Raw genomic sequence first — 18,378 nt, 5'->3', positions numbered from 1 at the left:
GAGTGCTGAGCGTCTGATCTTCCTGAGAAAAGATGGTATGTCCTGACGCTAGTCTCCTCTTTCCCGTGCCGGTCCATCTGACCTCACTGACTCCCAGGATGTCCAAGTTGTAGTTGTCAACTCCTTGACTAATTGGAGCATCCCTGCCAGTCTGGTACAAGGTCTGGACGTTCAGCACCCCACCCTCAAACTTTTGCCTCGGCTTAAGTAATCTGCTGTCGGGGCGCCAGCTCCCTTTCGGGTTTGGCTGTCGTCCGTCATTAGTCCAGTCTCCTGGTGTGCTTCATTATCCTTTGCCATCTGTGACGAGTTCTCTGGTTTTAGTTCTGTAACATGAGTTTTTTTACATGGTGGGGTTGTTAGCCCTACCACAACTATTTTACCTCTAGGGTGAGGTGTCACCTTTGTCGCCTCTTACGACATGCCTGGCTGGATGGCAGGGACCCTATTCTTGCAATGCTTGCTAGGCAAGCATACCCGGGGTCCACAAGAATCAACAGCACCAGATCTGAACGCCTGAAGGAACAACACAGACAAAGATACCGCAAAACTGAACAAAGAGGTGAAGAGGATGACAAGAACCGACAAAAGATACCACATAGAGAAACTGCAGATGAAGCAGAAAATGCAGCAATAAAAATGACTGAAGACACTGTACAAGATAAACAAACAGCTAAACACGGTTTAAGAACAGTGATGTGCCCAGTGAAAGACGTGAACGGTAATGTCATCGAGGGAGAGGCAGGAAAACTACAGCGCTGGAGGGAGCATTTTGAGTCAGTTCTGAAAAAAACAGACCAGATCCCCTCAGCTTGCAGACATCCAGCCAGCAGCTATAGACCTTGACATCTGCACAGACTCACCAAGCCTGGAAGAAGTGACAGCAGCAATCAAGACAATGAAGAGCGGCAAAGCACCAGGGGCAGATGGAATAACAGCAGAGATGTTGAAAGCAGATATAATGTGACAGCTCCCAAGCTGACTGAAATCTTCAGGCAAATTTGGGAATCAGGGCAGGTCCCTGTTGCGTGGAAGACAGGGCTCATCTCAAGTTACCCAAGAAAGGAGATCTTGGAGACTGCAATAATTGGAGGGGCATAACACTTCTTTCCTCACCAGCAAGGTCTTCAGCAAGATTGTTTTTGTCAAGACTGACGGCAACTCTTGAAAAGACCTCCGACCACAGCAAGCAGGATTTCGCCCTGGGCGATCCTGCTCCGAACACATCTCATTCTGCGACAGATTCTGCAGCAGAGCAACGAGTGGAACACACCGCTGTACATCAATTTCATCGACCTGGAGAAGGCTTTTGACAGCATCCACCGCGAGTCTTATGGAAGATTCCTGAGGCATTACGGAGTCCCTGCAAAACTTGTTCAGGTCATTGCAATGCTGTACACCGATTTCAAATCCAGGTTGTTCTGTGACACAGAGCTCACAGACCCCTTCAACGTCAGTACTGGGGTGAAGCAGGCTGCATTCTGTCGCCGTTCCTCTTCATCCTGGCATGGACTGGATCATGAAGACTTCCACCGACAGCGAGAGGAGAGGGCTCAGATGGACCATGACTATGACAGCAACAACAGCACTAGAAGACTTAGACTTTGCTGATTGACATTGCCCTGTTGTCACACCGCCACAAGACATGCAGCGAAAAAACAAAGGCCTTCTCAGAAACAGCTAGAAACCTTGGCTTGAAGGTCAGCACAAAAAAGACTAACAGTATGAGAGTGAACGCCAGAGTCCAAGACAGCATCAAACTAAATGGAGAAGAGATTGAGGAAGTTGACAGTTTCACCTATCTTTGGGTCCAAAATGTCAACACTGGGGATGCGGAGGTGGAGATTCGAGCCGACTGGCAAAAGCCAGTCAGGCCTTTGCCTCACTCAGGAGCACATGGAAGGCAAAAACATCAGCCAGAAGATCAAGCTGAGAATCTTCAAGAAATGTGATCAGCACCCTCCTTTACGATCAGAATCTTGAAGATGACCAAAAACCATCAGTAACAAGCTTGACGTCTTCCAAAACAGATGCCTCAGGCGCATACTTAACATCTTTTGCAAACACCATCACCAACGAAGAACTCCACCGAAGAAGTGAAACCGAGTCCATCACCACGCAGGTTCAACGAAGGCGTTGGCGATGGATTGGACATGTGCTCCGCCAGCAGACAGCAGACCTTTCCAGAGTCGCCCTACGATGGACTCAGACGGCCGAAGAAAACGAGGCCGCCAAAGGAAACTTGGAGAAGAACAGTGAAAGGGAGATGAAAGGAAAGGGCTGGACATGGGGTCACCTAGAGCGGGTTTCAGCCGATCGACATCGGTGGCGGACTCTGGTTGAGGCCTTATGTGCAACCTGATGCACGAAGAGGAATAGATAGATAGATAGACACAAACATCTCACGCCACACAACCATCACAGTCCAAGCATCCCCCTTCACCAGTCTGAGAAACTGCACGCCAGCAAGCACGCAACACAAAATCACGAAGGAACAAGAATAGCACACCGCAGACAGACCAGAACACAAAAACAAAACCAAAATCGCCAGAAAAACCCACTTCTCAGCAGATAACATCTGGCACTACCACAGCAGCACCATCAATCCCTGTTTCTAGCTGCTTTGCTTCTCTTGGCCAGCAAGGCATGGATGTGGATGAGCGACGTTTAGTGTCGCCTTCTCCATCCCGCCGTCCCCTGCCTTCTTCTTCTCCCTCTGTTTCTGTGAGACGCTCCGTGTCGTTTCCTCACAGATAAATTATGTCGATAATCCTCCAATGGAACTGTCGAGGGATCCGAGCGAGCTTTGAAGAACTCCGATGCTTACCATCTTGTTTCTCCCCAGATATCATATTCTATAGAGACTCTTCGCCTACCTTCCACCTCTTTTTAATTCAAAGGCTTTCGGTTTTTACGTCAGGACTTTCAAAATGGCCAAGAAAGCGGGATAACAACAGACTTAATCCACCATCTTCTTTATAGTTCTCTCAGTGACATTCCTCTGAATTTGAGCCTCTTCGATTCGAGGGGCTCGTCGAGCGTTGTGTTGTGTGTGTAATATGTCGTGCGTATGCAAGGTAAGTGTACGTTCGTCTTTTTACACTGAGATAGGGTTTTTTATATGAATTTGCACGTGGGCAACTTAAAAGTGGGTGGCATAAAACATTATAGGCACCACTGACGGTAAAGTAACTGTCAAAGAACTTGCTTTCCAGATCAAACAGTTTTATCCTTTTAGTAGCCGTTGTGTAATTTGGAATTAAATTTGAGAACTAAACACTCTTAGCAGATCTAATGGCCTACAGTTGAGTTATTATTTTTGAAGTCATTTGAAAACGTTGAAGTCTTTGCAAAAACTACTAGATGACTACTGGTGAGTTGACATGAACAAGCAACGTTGATGTTGCAGGTTTCTCTAAGGCAACATACTTTAATAAGATTGTAGTGAGAGAGAGAGAGAGTGAATGAGAAAGTGAGTAAAAGTGAGTAAAAGTGAATGTGTGCTTGTGCACAAATACTTACAAATTATGTCAATATTGCAACCAGCGACTTCTCCTCGACTGTTATCCTTAAATTCTTGACATGTAAAACTGGCCACACCTAGTGAGGTCCTGTCAACCTTCGAGATCTTTGCCAGAGAGACACTGTTGTTGGGCCGTGAAAATGCAACGTTAGTTGAACCCGAGCAGTTTGGGATGTCCTCAACAAAACAAATGCCTTTGTTGTTGTAAGTGTTGTTTGAGATCGTCCTATTCAGCTGCCACTCGACAGCATAACCAGGCTTAAAGTTTTCACAAATTATTTCATAGTTTTGTGTACCTTCCTGGATCTGTAGTGGCATATCAGGTCTGCATTCCCTGAAATTTAAAGCTGAAAAAAAAATCTGTACAAAGTTAAATCGAATAACGTCTTGCTTATTTAACTCATTAAAGTAATTGTAAAGTGCACTGAAAGTGTAAAAAATTAAAATTTTCCTAAATCTCTAATAAATATATTATTAAAATTACTGGCATATTCTTTTTGAGGTTTTTTGGAAGGGTGGAGAGGAACAGCTTTAAGTACTGCAACAAAATCTATTTAAGAGCATTCTAAGCAATAAACTATCTTCATGACTTGATTGTTAAATTGTCAAGAATCCTCTTTTCCTCTCTGGTATCCGCACCAGCCGACAACACAGTTACAAAGACTATTCAAATTACTGTTATAATAACAGACTGAAGACAACAGCAATAATATGGTTACATGCATATAAAAATAATAAAGGCGATATCTATAGCGCCTTTCCCCAGCATCAAGGCAGGCTCTAAGCGCTTCAAAAAACAAGATAAAATAATGTTAACTGCTAGGGGCAGACGTCAATTCTGGAACTGAAGTGTGAGTTATCACCATGTAGACGAGAAAATCCATGGAACAAGATACACGTCTCATCAGGAGTGTAGTCGATGTCCTGTACTCGCACAGATAAAAACTCTAATTATCCAGAGGAAAAAAGTAAATTAGTGAGTTTGTATAGCGCGGCTCCCCATGCAAAGCCTGGCTTACTACACTTAACATCCACAAAAAAGAAAATCCTCTGGCTCTTTCTTTGTGGTTAACGGCATACTTTGTGGTTGCTCTGCAATGTAAATGTATTGTTTCTTCCAATGCGAACGCAGAAAAGATCTGTGGTCTATAGTAGTGATAACTAGAGAAACCGTTAAGACATGAGGTAGAAAATATTGGACGGAAAAGATGAAAAATCATAGATTGAAAGTCATCGTTGCTCTGGTGGAGTACATCTGTAGACACTGTGAACAGTTACAAGCCCGGATGAAGACGGAGGCTAGCAACCCCACCCTGTAAAAGAACCCCTGCTACAGAAAACTCAAATGTAACACAAGCACTACGAGAGCCTCTTCGGAAGGGCCTATGACGCGTGTTGGCGAAAGCCTTCGGAAAGTCAGCTCGCCGATCCATCTTCTCATGGCTACTGCAAAAACCAGGATAGGGACTTGGAACATCAGAACCTTATACTAGAGAGAATAAAATTGTCCCTATGCTCCACCCCGTCAAACAAACCCTTGCTACAAAAACATCGAAAACAGTAAAACAATTGCCAACAGTCCTGGAAGAGGAAGGGCCTTCATCTAGAGGGAATATGACGTGCTGCGGTGAAAGCCGATCTTCGGAAGCTACAACACCGACCACCCTTCTATCGACCAGGCCCCGTATGCATGAAAATCGACTGAGGATAATTCCAAGTAGCTGCTAGTCCCGGAAAGCTACTCGGGACCTACTCCCGAATACGTCTCTCGAGTTCCGCATGCACGAAAGCCTACTCCCCTCAACTAGCTCTCGGGCCTGCTGCGGGAAACCCGGTGACTGTCAGTGGAGGTTGAAGGAGGCTAATACTGCCTATCGTACCTCGTTCTTCCTCTACATCGAACTGTCGTCTTTGAGTCATCCACCTACTTAATTAGCAAGTCATTGTCTCAATGTTCGGTATTTGACCCTGTTGTAGTGAGTCAAGTGACTCAGAGTGTGAGCAGCGATCTCTCACCTGTGTGTTTGCGAGGTTACTAGCGGAGAACAAAAAAAAGTTAGAAAATAAACAAAGGGGCTGGTGAAAGGATTGTCAGAGAGTAGACGGATGTCAACTACCAAAGGAGCTTGTATCTGTGACTATATTACATGTGCAAAAGTTTAAATGTTCAAGAAATAAACATATGGGCAAGGCTGTTCCGACATTGCTTGTAGAAATCTCCCTCAAGCATCTGTTTTATTGGTAATCACAGTCACAGTCATAACCTAAAAAAAAAAATTCATGAGGAGTCAACATGCAAAGGTGAATACCTGCATGTGGGTTGGCACTAGAAGTGCCCTGAGTGCAAAGACAAATGAAGAGCCTTGAGCCTTGAGCCTTGAAATGTAAAATATTGACTATATATAGCCTGTGTTCAGTCTAAGGTTGTGTTTAATTCGTTACATTATTACACAGATAATCAAGATGATGTATAATTAACAGTTTGAAAGCAAGTGACTATTTAGTATACACACATCGATAGAGGAGTTCATTGCATTTAAAAAGTGTCTACACACATGCTAAAACACACAGAGTGGCATTTAGAGAGGGCAACATTGTAGTTTATGTCATTGACCAATGACAACCATTAGAAATACCCAGAGGTTATTTTAAGTCTGCTAAGTTACAAAGCAAGTGCTCAGTTACAAAACAAAGTGGTACATCGTAAAAAAATGAATGGCTTCATAAAAATTCCTAGTTTCTACATCTATTCTAGGAATATATGCATCTATTCTAGGACCATACCTTCACACTCGCACACCTTTCACTTAGTATTCAGCAGTTGAAATGATAAAGGAAATATTTTGTGTAATATATATATATATTTATTGCTTCTGCCACTTATGGAATAGGCATTAGGTTGCCTGAATTTAATAAAACAATTCTCCTGCAGCGACATGTTCAGATATTGAGTAAATGCAAATTTCCTGCAATTTACTAATTGCAACAAAAACCCAAATTCTTCTGCTTGACACAATGATCTTATAACTAACATGGAATTTTGTTCAAAGCTGTCTATCATGGACAGACAAGCACAACATTGTCATGTTTAACCAGTGCTTGTATTTGTGGCATTTGATTTTATAACTTTACTTTAAGAATTCTTGAAGAAACAATTTGTGAATCTAGCACTTTGACTTGGTTCATTCCTTACATCTTCACCAGTGCACTTAGTCATGTTTTCAGAGTGTCATCAAGTTTGTGAAAGCTTTTATGATTCAAGAATCTTTATTTTTTTCACCCTTTCAAGGGCATATAGAGATATTCACACGCATTACTATATATTTACATGCAATATCCCTCACACATACACACATTCGCTGGTCAGTTTGTAACAGTAATACATCAAAGCTAATTTTTGCCTCACTCACTTGTTCTTTCCTTCTTCTAGCAATCTACCCTTTAATGGCAAATTGCATCACAGCATGTGTAATCAAATAAATCAAAGTATATAAACACATGTACACAAGCTAAAAGTTTTGGAGGATGTTTCTGCCCTCCATTTTCATTCTACCTAAACACAGATATATACACATACATTCTTACTTATATCTGCATACATATATAAAATATCCCCTTACACATACACTCACTGAGGCTTATATATATCACCAAGCCACATGCCACACCACACATATATATAAACCTCCACGCACACACACACCACTCATATCAGTATATAACGCACACACATTTGCTTATGCATGCAGTGTAACCCCCACCACACACACACACACAGCCTATATCTGCTATTATATACATAGATGTAACCCCCCATGCACATACACTCATCTCTGCTTTTTATATATATACATGTAACCTCCTTTACACACATACTCATATCTGCACATATATATTTATCTAATACCTCCTGACACACACACCTACTTACTCTACGTGCATATATATATATTTTAAAAATAATCCTCGCTACACACAGTCTCATGTCTGCTTAGTATTATATATACTTTAAACATCCACACGCACACACTGCTTATATATATATATCCCCCAACACACACACATACTCATGTCTGCCGTATATACATATGTATATATCACAGGTATGGCAAGCTACTTTTAATTGTAGCGGCTACGCTACAGCTTACTTTTTTCAAAAGTAGCCAGTTACACATACAGCCACAATTTCCAAAACGTAGCCACTACTTGGCTACTTTAAATGTAGCCAGCTTCTTTGGTACTTTTAAAAGCGTGATGTTATGAAAAAGTTAGCTTTAGCCAGCTGGCTGTAGCAACATACACAAACATCAAACATACACACAAAAACACTATTACTTGCTAACACAAGAACTGGTTTTTATATACATTGACCTTTACTGATCTGAGACCACCAAAAACTCCATATTAACAACAAAATGCAAAGGTATAAAACAAACTTTTGACTTAATGTGATAATTTGTGAATTACTGTTAAAACAAATCTAGTTTCTGTAACATGATTTTTTTTTTTTTTACATGGTGGGGTTGTTAGCCCTACCACAACCTATTTACCTCTAGGTGAGGTGTCCACCTTAGTCGCCTCTTACGACATGCCTGGCTGGACGGCAGGGACCCTATTCTTACAGTGCTTGCTAGGCAAGCATACCCCGGGTCCCACAGGACCTGCAAATAATTGGAGGGCATAACACTTCTTTCCCTCACCAGCAAGGTCTCTTCAGCAAGATTGTTTTGTCAAGACTGACGCAACTCTTGAGAAAGACCTCGACCAACAGCAAGCAGGATTTCGCCCTGGCGATCCTGCTCCGAACACTCTTCATTCTGCGACAGATTCTGGAGCAGAGCAACGAATGTAACACACCGCTGTAATCAATTTCATCGACCTGGAGAAGCTTGACAGCATCCACCGCGAGTCCTTATGGAAGATCCTGAGCTTACGGCAGTCCCTGCAAAACTTGTTCAGGTCATTGCAATGCTGTACACCATTTCAAATCCCAGGTTGTCTGTACACGGAGCTCACAGACCCCTTCAACGTCAGTACCGGGGCGAAGCAGGCTGGCATTCTGTCGCAGTTCCTCTTCATCCTGCCATGGATGGATCATGAAGACTTCCACGACAGTGAGAGGAGAGGGATTCAGATGGACCGATGACTATGGACAGCAACAACAACTCTGAAGACTTGGACTTTGCTGATGACATTGCCCCCCCCCCCTGCTGTCACACCGCCACCAAGACATGCAGGAAAAAAAACAAAGGCCTTCTCAGAAACAGCTGGAAAACCTTGCTTGAAGGTCAGCACAAAGAAAACGAAAAGTATGAGAGTGAACACCAGAGTCAAGACAGCATCAAACTAAGGAGAAGAGATTGAGGAAGTCTGACAGTTTTCTCCTATCTTGGTCCAAAATGTCAACACCGGGATGCGGAGGTGGAGATTCGAGCCCGATGGCGAAAAAGCCAGCCAGCCTTCGCCTCACTCAGGAGCACATGGAAGGCAAAAAACATCAGCCAGAAGATCAAGCTGAGAATCTTCAAGTCAAATGTGATCAGCACCCTCCTTTACGGATCAGAATCTTGGGAAGATGACCAAAACCATCAGTAACAAGCTTGACGTCTTCCAAACAGATGCCCTCAGGCGCATAACTTAACATCTTTTGGCCAAACACATCACCAACGAAGAACTCCACCGAAGAACTGAAACCGAGTCCATCACCACGCAGTTCAACGAAGGCGTTGGCGATGGATTGGACATGGCTCCGCCAGCAGACAGCAGACCTCTCCAGAGTCACCCTACGATGGACTCCAGACGGCGAACGGAAAACGAGGCCGCCCAAAAGGAACTTGGAGAAGAACAGTGGAAAGGGAGATGAAGGAAAGGGCTGACATGGGGTCACCTAGAGCGGGTTTCAGCCGATCGACATCGGTTGAGCCTTATGTGCAACCTGATGCACGAAGGCATAGGATAGATAGATAGTTAATAACAAATCTACATGCTTTCAGTCCTTCATGGAATTGAACTTGACCAGAACTTTGGCCTCGAAGTTGCTGTCTGTCCCCGTAGTGCGCAGCTTTGTCATGATAAGTCCTGCCAGACTGAACTATCTCTCAACCGCCCAGCACTGCTTGCAAGACGTGTTGGTGCGCAGATAGAGTTGTTGATCGTGGCTATTTGTCCAGTTCATGACATTCTGCGACAATCCAGACATCAGGAAGGTAGCTGTCTCAGGGTGCGGTAACTTCTTCATAAATGATGAAGTCGGCTGTCAGCTGTGCACTTGGTTGGAGGTTGGACTGGCGTGTTGATCAATGCTGCCTCTGCAGTCAAGAGGGATCTGCATTTCTCACGCAGGGTTTGGTCCCCAGTCCAAATCAACTTGCACCTGAAACAATAATATGCACAATAATTAATGCTTTGTTTAATTTCGTTAAATTTTTTTCTTATTGTTGTTTTTAATTAATTTTATAAAATGTACTGGTTTTTATGTACTTATTTTGATTTGTAGGCAAGTGTCAAAAGACCAGTGACAGTGAATATTATGTTTTGTTTTTTTAATCAACACCCCCCTCCCCCCACCTCCCGTCAGAAGTTTATTTTTTAATTTATTTACGGATATTTGTATAGCGCTTATTCTCGTGTAATCTGAGCTCTAAGCGCTTCACATTCTTCTCATTCTCAAAAGAACAGTGACAGAGAGTAGCTTATAAATGAACAAAAAATACACTGAAATAACGAAAACTCTCCCTCACCTTGGGTTCGACACAGTTGCAAGCAGGTGTCTTGGTCCTCATAGGCATCAGCAAAATCTGGTCTCCAACCCATTCAGGACAGCAGTAGCTAGGGACCACAGATTTCTAGCTTGGACTTCTGGTTGCTCGATGCGGATTTTGAGGGTGTTGAGCTGAGCAGGAGGTGTCCCAAGCCCACGCACTTCTCGCCCTGCAAGCAGTCGAGGCACATGAAATTTGAGTTCTGTGACCAAGAACAAAAGAATATTAATTGTGATACATCACCCTAACTTAAAATAAAACTAGTAAAACAAACAAAAAGGAAGAAAAAAAATAGTAAAACTTACCTCCAACATTTGGTTCGCCGTTTTCCTGCTCATTAACTGCGTTTCCTGGCCAGTGAGTCTGGACACGAACTTTGAAAACTCTCGTTCTCCAGCATGAAGAAGGACAGGTTGCATTCCAACAGGTAATCAAGGACGGCGGAATGACGTCTGCTTTGCTGACGGTACTCTTGTGTTCCACTTTGAAGAGCTTCGAGACAGAGGGTGGTCGTCGTCTTCCTTTTCCGCTTTCGTGACGTTTCCAAGTCTTGAGTCAACTGCCTGGCAAGCAGTGGATGTTTCCTCTAAAATAAACACATGAAAATAAAACAAAATTTTAGAAGTCCATTCACAATCACAGCAAGTTTCTACCAAGCTAATTGTCATATTAAATTACTAGCATTAAATATAAAATCCTTCCAGCCACCATACTGTTCAAACGTCCTCCATGCTATTTTCATACAAACAAACCAAAACACACACACACACACACACACACACTTTATGACAAAGACTAAATAGATAGTACACAAACGGTAAAGACAGCAGTTTGATCAGTCGTCGCCCCTGCGGTAATCACGTTGATGCAACCCCTTACCTTTCCACAATCTTTACAACATGTACACTCCTCTATTCCAAAAGCAGAAAAGCAAGAACATGAAGAATGAAGATCGATGAAAATCTCAACGAACTTACCTGCAAGTGCGTTCTCAAATTAGACGCCGACGTCTTGTTCGTGGTACTTCGTGCTGCCGCACCCATTCTTGCATTTGAAAGTATACCCAGCTCTCTGTTGCTTCACAAAAATGTAAAGAATTTCAAGTAAAGCTCGAAATTGATGGGTACGTCCATCGTTTCGTTTTTCAAATCGCTCCCGCCACGTGGACGACACAGTACTTGCGTTACTGAGCGTGCGAGACACGTGGGTGTCTGGCTGTCAACACACGAGCTGTGAGAGCAGTGCTGTCGTCGTCTTGCTCACACGCTGTCGACGAATGGTCGTGAAAGTAGCCAACATGTAGCCGAGCTACGGCTACTTTCTAAAATGTAGCTACGGCTACAAGCTACTTTTTTAAAATTTGTAGCCGGCTAAGCTACAAACTACAAAATTTGTAGCCGGCTACAGTAGCTGTAGCTAGGCTACAGCTACTCCCCATCCCTGTATATAATCCACAGACACATGTATCTGCATCTACATAAAATATCCCCCCCCCCGACACATTCCCCCCTACTCATATATTAGCATATATAAATATAATTCCCCTCACTCATACACACTTGTTTCTGCTTATGTATGCAGGTGTAGTCCACCCCACACAGCCTCATATCTGCTTATATATACCACCTAACACACCTTCTCACTCATATCTGCATATAGATAATCCAACTACGCACACACACAAACAGCCTCATATTTGCTTATTTATAACCCTGGCACACATAGTCTTATATCTGCTTTTATATATATATCTGCATATATAAATAACCCCTGACACACACACACCCTATGCACTCATATTTGCATATATATATTAATCCCCCCTCCCTCATATCTATATATATATTAATGCCTCCCAACACACACATCTCTGCTTTATATAATGTAAATCCTCCCCACATACATATATTTGCTTATAGATATACTACCCACATCCACACATGCATATACTCATATTTACTGATATATATATATGTAAACCTCCCCTCCACACACTTAATTCTTCTAGATTACCGTCCTAAGTAAACAAACTTAGCTCATCTAATAAGGGTCTGTTTATTTGTTGATTAGAGTTGAATAGATAATGAAAATTACAAGTATGTAAGCCTTTCATTTCTAGGTTTCATTTTGTCTACATGTTTCTTGTTTACATGTTTGTACTGTAGGTTTGTTTTGCAATACTTCATGTTGTGGTGCATTCAGCAAACATTTACAAGCGCCTTACAAATTCAAGTATTTAATATTATGGATAAGTTTACTTTATTTTTCATTGGAGTCTGAAATCAAGTTGCTGTCGATAAATCCAAGTACTTAAGGACATTCACAGGCCCAATGTGTCTGCATGTCTTTGTCTTTTCCGCACAACTTGATCCGGCAATGAAATTCCTTTAGGGGTCGCCGATGCAAACCATTGGTGATTCTCGCCACAGTACTAATAACAGTCGAATTTGTCTACATCAGTGAATTCTCCACACACTTCTTGAAAGTTTGATATTTTGTGGCAAATATCGTCAATTATGAGCACTGTAGTGAACACGTTAGTGTACCTTGCCGACTGGTGACAGCGATCTCGCATGCCACTACAGCGGTCATCGCTAGAATGTTCTCTCGGCTAAAATGAAGTTTGCAATACAGTTTTTAATTCATCCAACACTTCAAACGGGTGCGATCTGTCACCAAACATCCGATTTCGTCTCGACAATCGACGTTGTTGCTAGTAAACACAGTGACGGCCGCCATTTTTCCTCCCGGATAGCGAGTTACACAGCCCGGGGCGCCGATAACTTTATACGCGAGAAGCCAGACGGACAGCTTCTCCGGGCTCTCGTGCATACGAATTTTTCGCTCCTATCCACCCGGATGAGCTCTATTACCGATTAGACCCCTTCTCCGGTCTACATGCATACGGGGCCAGGAAAACACTTTCCATGGGCACGTGGAACGTGCGAACTATGTTCGAGGCAGGAAAGGCAGCCCAGATAGTAGCAGAAATGCGGGACTACAAACTGTCACTCCTCTGACTTTGCGAAACTAGGTGGACGCAGTCAGGACAACAGCGATTGGCAACAGGCGAGCTGATCCTCTTCTCGGGGCATGAGGAAGACGGCGCACCACACACAGAGGGCGTAGCGTTCATGCTGGAGAAGGAAGTACAGAAGGCGCTTATTGCTGGGGAGCAAGAGGTCCCCGATTCATACACAGCGTCCTTTCTACAAAGAAGAAGAGAATAAAGATGAATGTGATCCTGTGCTATGCCCCAACCAACGACAGCAGTGAAGACGCCAAGGAGGAGCGCTTCTACGACGAATTGCAGAGCATCTTGAACAGACTGAGTGACAGAGACATCAATAGCCTCATGGGAGACTTCAATGCTAAGATTGGAGCAGACAATACAGGATATGAAGAAGTGATGGGGAAGCACGGTCTAAGAGACATGAACAACGGGGAGCTGTTTGCTGACATCTGTGCCATGAACAACTACGTGATTGGAGGAAGCGTGTTCCCACACAAGAAGATCCACCTAGCAACGTGGGTTTCACCAGACCATGTGACAGAGAACCAGATCGACCACATATGCATCGAAAAAAAGTTCAGAAGATCGTTGATGGATGTCAGGGTCAAGAGAGGAGCAGATGTGGCATCCGACCACCACCTTGTTACAGCAAAGCTTAAACTAAAGCTGAAGAAGAACTGGACAGACCACGAAAGAAGAAAAGCAAGATACAACGCGAACTACCTGAAAGACCCCAAGGTGAAAGAAGAATACAAGACAGCAGTCAACAACAGATTTCAAGCCCTTCAAGAACTACTTGACGAAGAGACAGCCCCAAATATCGAGACCCAGTGGAACAACATCAGAGAGTCATTCAATACAGCGTGCGAGGAAGTCCTTGGAAGAAAGAAACCAAAACAGAAAGAATGGATCACACCAGAAACACAGAAGAAGATCCTAGAAAGAAAGGGAAAGAAAACTGAAAACAACAGTAGAACTAGATCGGAGAAGGCACTAGCGCAGAAGGAGTATAGCACAGCGAACGCCGAAGTGAAGCGGAGCATCAAACAAGACAAGGGGAACCACATAGAGGAGCTAGCAACAGAAGCAGAAGAGGCAGCAGCAAGTAGGAACATGAAGAGACTGTACGATACGACCAAAAAGCTGACAGGAAAGCTTAGACATTCAGAGCGACCAGTCAAGGACGGAGGCGGCAACACACTGATGGGAACAGACCAGCAGCTGAACAGATGGGCCGAACACTTTGAGGAACTGCTCAACCGAACACCACCAGTAAATCCACCAGACATCGAAGAAGCAGCGCGAGACCTACCGATCAACTGCAACAAGCCAACCAAAACCGAGATCAGAAGAGCCATAACACAACTGAAGAATAGTAAAGCCCCAGGACCAGACGAGATACCAGCAGAGGCACTGAAGGCCGATCCTGACCTATCCGTCAACATGTTGCACAGACTGTTCAAGAGGGTTTGGTAAGAGGAACCCACCACCAATTGGTGCAACTTACCTTGTAGTGGTGTGGTGGCTTGTGTGCCTCGTCGACCCACAGAGCTATGTCGGCGGGAGCCTTGTGCTCCTGGCAGGTCCAACCAAGCCGAACAGGTCTGTCAGGGTAGAGGCCAGACTAAAGTGTTGCACACGGCCAGAGGATGGTCGTTAGCCTTGGACGGCAAGTCTCTCTACGAGAAAGACACTCGGAAAAGAAAACTGACGCCGAAGACGGATGTGCTGGGCCATCGTGCGCTTAACGGCAGCACAACGCACTGACACTCGCATGGAATGGACAACGCTCACTCTAAACGATATGGTGCTTTTGCCTGTGAGGTCCCGCCAGGCGGGCGAAGTGCCGGGCCCTGCGCCTCAACAGGGCCCACCCCATGATACTGGTGGTCACCACGCCCCGATGCGAGGAGCCAGGCTTCGGAGGCGGAGGGAATGGCTACTGGCGAAAAGGAACAACAACCACAGAAGAGACCCTGAGGCTCTCAACATCCTACAGTGGAACGCCGAGGGCGTTTACAACAAAAAATTAGCCCTCACCGAAAGACTACATGCTGAAAAATAGATGTGGCCTGTATTCAAGAAACACACCTGAACCCCAACCACAGATTTACCATCAGAGGTTACCAAACCTTCAGGATGGACAGAGAAGGAAGACACAAGGGAGTGTGCTGATTCTTGTAAAGAATAACATCCCAGCAAGAGATTTTCATGTGGACACGAATCAGCAAGCTGAAATAAATGGAGTCAAGATTACAGTAGACAGCACTGTGCTCACTATCTTCAACCTGTACTGCCCACCCGACAAAGAACTTTCCCTGCAGACTCTTGATATCCCTGCTGAAAACTGCTTGGCTGTCGGCGACTTCAACAGCCACTCAACCTGCTGGGGCTACGACGAGAAGGATAATAGAGGAGAGGAAGTGGAGGACTGGCAGATCGCAGCAAGATGATCCTGTGAACGATCCAGAAGACCCACCGACTTTCTTCTCGCGCAGATGGGTCTCCTCAACGACCCCTGACCTTGCTTTCGCCACTGACGACTCTCCAAGAAAAACAACCAGAGGGGTACAGAACCAGTTAGGCGGCAGCGACCACAGACCAGTCAAACTGGCCATCAACTTGCAGTACAGGCCCCAAGATTCAAAGACATTTCCCAGTGGAATTACAAGAAAGCCAACTGGGATACTTTCGTCATTGTCAGACCAGTACACCAAAGGAATACGTGTGGCGGACCAGAACATCAACCCGTGCCATCGATGCATTCAACAAGGCGATCTTAAAGCTGCCTCAGAAGCAATACCAAGAGGCGCACGAAAGAACTATAGGCCATACTGGACAGAAGAACTCCAAGAACTAGAAGATGAAGTCTCCAAGATCAGGGAAAAGGTTGAAAATGACCCCACCATAGAAAACAACATAGCACTGAAAGAATCAAGCGCCAAATACAGAAAGCCTGCAACGAAGCTGCAAGAAAGAGATGGAGAGAAAAGACAGAGGAACTGAATCTAGACAGAGAAGGAAACAAGTTATGGAAGCTGCAAGGGCGATGAATGATGAAGATACTAGAAGTGCACCGATCGTCATACAACAAGCACAAGATATGCTAACAGGTAGAAAAGCAGCAAAACGCTTTCATTGACAGCTATGAAGAGGTCAGTAACATCACAGTACCAGAAGAAAAGTAAAACAGCAAGTTCATGAAGAAAGAAGAGAATTCAGCCAGCGAAAACACCAGGAAGACTACATGAACAAACCATTCAACATGAGAGAGTTTGAAGAAGCAGTCAAGACCCTAAGTCCAGAAGAAATCCCTGGACCAGATAAGGTCACCAATGAAATGCTGCAACACCTGGGCCCACGAGCCAAGACCAAACTCCTCGACCTCTTCAACAACAGCTGAACAGCGGCCATGTACCACAAATCTGGCGAGAGGCAGACATGGTGCCGTCCACAAGAAAGGCAAAGACCGAGCGAAGGTGGACAGTTACAGACCCATAAGCCTCACCAGTTGCGTGGGCAAGTTAATGGAGCGCCTCATCAACACCAGATTATCATGGCACTTGGAAAAGAACAACATCCTTACACCAGAACAAGCAGGCTTCAGACAACATCGCTCAACTGAAGACCAGTTGCATACATCGCCAGAAATCGAAGATGGTTACCAGGACAAGAAGCACACGCTGACGGTGTGGATAGACATGGAAAAAGCCTTCGACAAGGTCTGGAAAGATGGACTGAGGTTGAAACTCCAGAAGTGTGGTGTACCGGCTGTATGTACCAGTGGATCTCTCAATACCTGAAAAATAGGAAGGCCAGAGTCCCACGTTGGCGGAACATACAGCCGAAAGAAGACGCTGAGAGAAGGAGTTCCTCAAGGGGGTACTCAGTCCTACCCTGTTCCTTGTCTTCATAAACGACATCATCAAGGACCTCCCCGAAATGTCCAAGGAGCCATCTATGCAGATGACCTGGTCCTTTGGTGACAGAAGAACACCTGACAACTGCCAACTACCGACTCCAGAGCGCTTAATGTCCTGCAGGACTGGACGAAAAGGTGGCTTGTCAAAGTCAACCCCAAAAAGACACCTACACTATCTTTAGTCTGTCCACTAGGGAACAGAAGGCCACTCTGAAGTTCGATGGACAGATTCTCCCACTGGAGGACAACCCTACCTACCTTGGGGTAACCTTCGATAAGAGACTTACATGGAAGCCTCAGACCAAGAAGGTCGAAGCCAGAGCCAAGGTGCGACTTGCAATTATGAAGAAGTTGGCTGGCACGAACTGGGGCGCGGATGACAGAATCCTCAAGAAGCTGTACACCGGAAGGGTCAGACCAGTCCTAGAGTATGGCATGACAGCATGGGGCACAGCAGCAAAATCCAATTTTGAGAAGGTCAGCAAGGTTCAGAACCAAGCAGCCAGACTCATCACTGGAGCCATGAGATCTACGCCCATACAAGAACTGGAGACAATCACAGGGTTGGAACCACTTGAGGACCGACGTGACACAAAGATGCTCGTCCAAGCCGCCAAGTTCAAGAGACTTCCAAATCACCCCATGAGAAACAGACTGGCTCAGCGACGAAGGGAAGGTTGAAAAGGGGAAGTTTCATCCACCAGGCTAGGATCCTTGAACGAAAACACCGAGACATCTTGGAACACGACCTCAGAGAGATCCCCCTGTGCCGGACAAACCCAGCATGGAATGAAACTGCTTTCCCCCTGATTCACTGCAGCATCCCTGGTGTCAGCAAGAAAGACTCCCAAGACGCTGTAAAGAAGTCCTGTACTATGGAGTATATCCACAACAACTTCCCACAAGATCAGTGGACTCACGTGTTCACCGACGGGTCAGCTGAACAAGCCGTGAGGAATGGTGGCGCCGGAATTTACATCCGGTACCCAGGAGGAAGAGAAGACCGTCTTTCTCTCGCAACCGGCCTCTACTCCACCAACTTCAAGGCTGAAGCAGTTGCCATTCAGACCGGTGCCACCCACATTGAAAACAGTCCAGACACCTCCAACAACGTCGTCTTCTTTACGGACGCACTGTCTGTTCTGCAGGCCTTACAGAC

General features: G+C 44.8%; 1 protein-coding gene across 1 annotated transcript in view; it reads right to left on the bottom strand.

Annotated features, from left to right (window-relative positions):
- LOC112568905 overlaps positions 1-18,378 on the bottom strand; it is a 94,985-nt gene that overhangs the window by 46,986 nt on the left and 29,621 nt on the right. Inside the window, exon 3 of the mRNA XM_025246457.1 lies at positions 3,523-3,870. Coding sequence (XP_025102242.1) covers positions 3,523-3,870 — 348 coding nt within the window. The remainder of the gene's footprint in view (positions 1-3,522; positions 3,871-18,378) is intronic.

Source organism: Pomacea canaliculata, linkage group LG7 (genome assembly GCF_003073045.1).
Source record: "Pomacea canaliculata isolate SZHN2017 linkage group LG7, ASM307304v1, whole genome shotgun sequence".
Lineage (NCBI taxonomy): Eukaryota > Metazoa > Mollusca > Gastropoda > Architaenioglossa > Ampullariidae > Pomacea > Pomacea canaliculata.
Note: the sequence above shows the minus strand (reverse complement) of the source record. Positions and strands in the feature narration are given on the sequence as shown.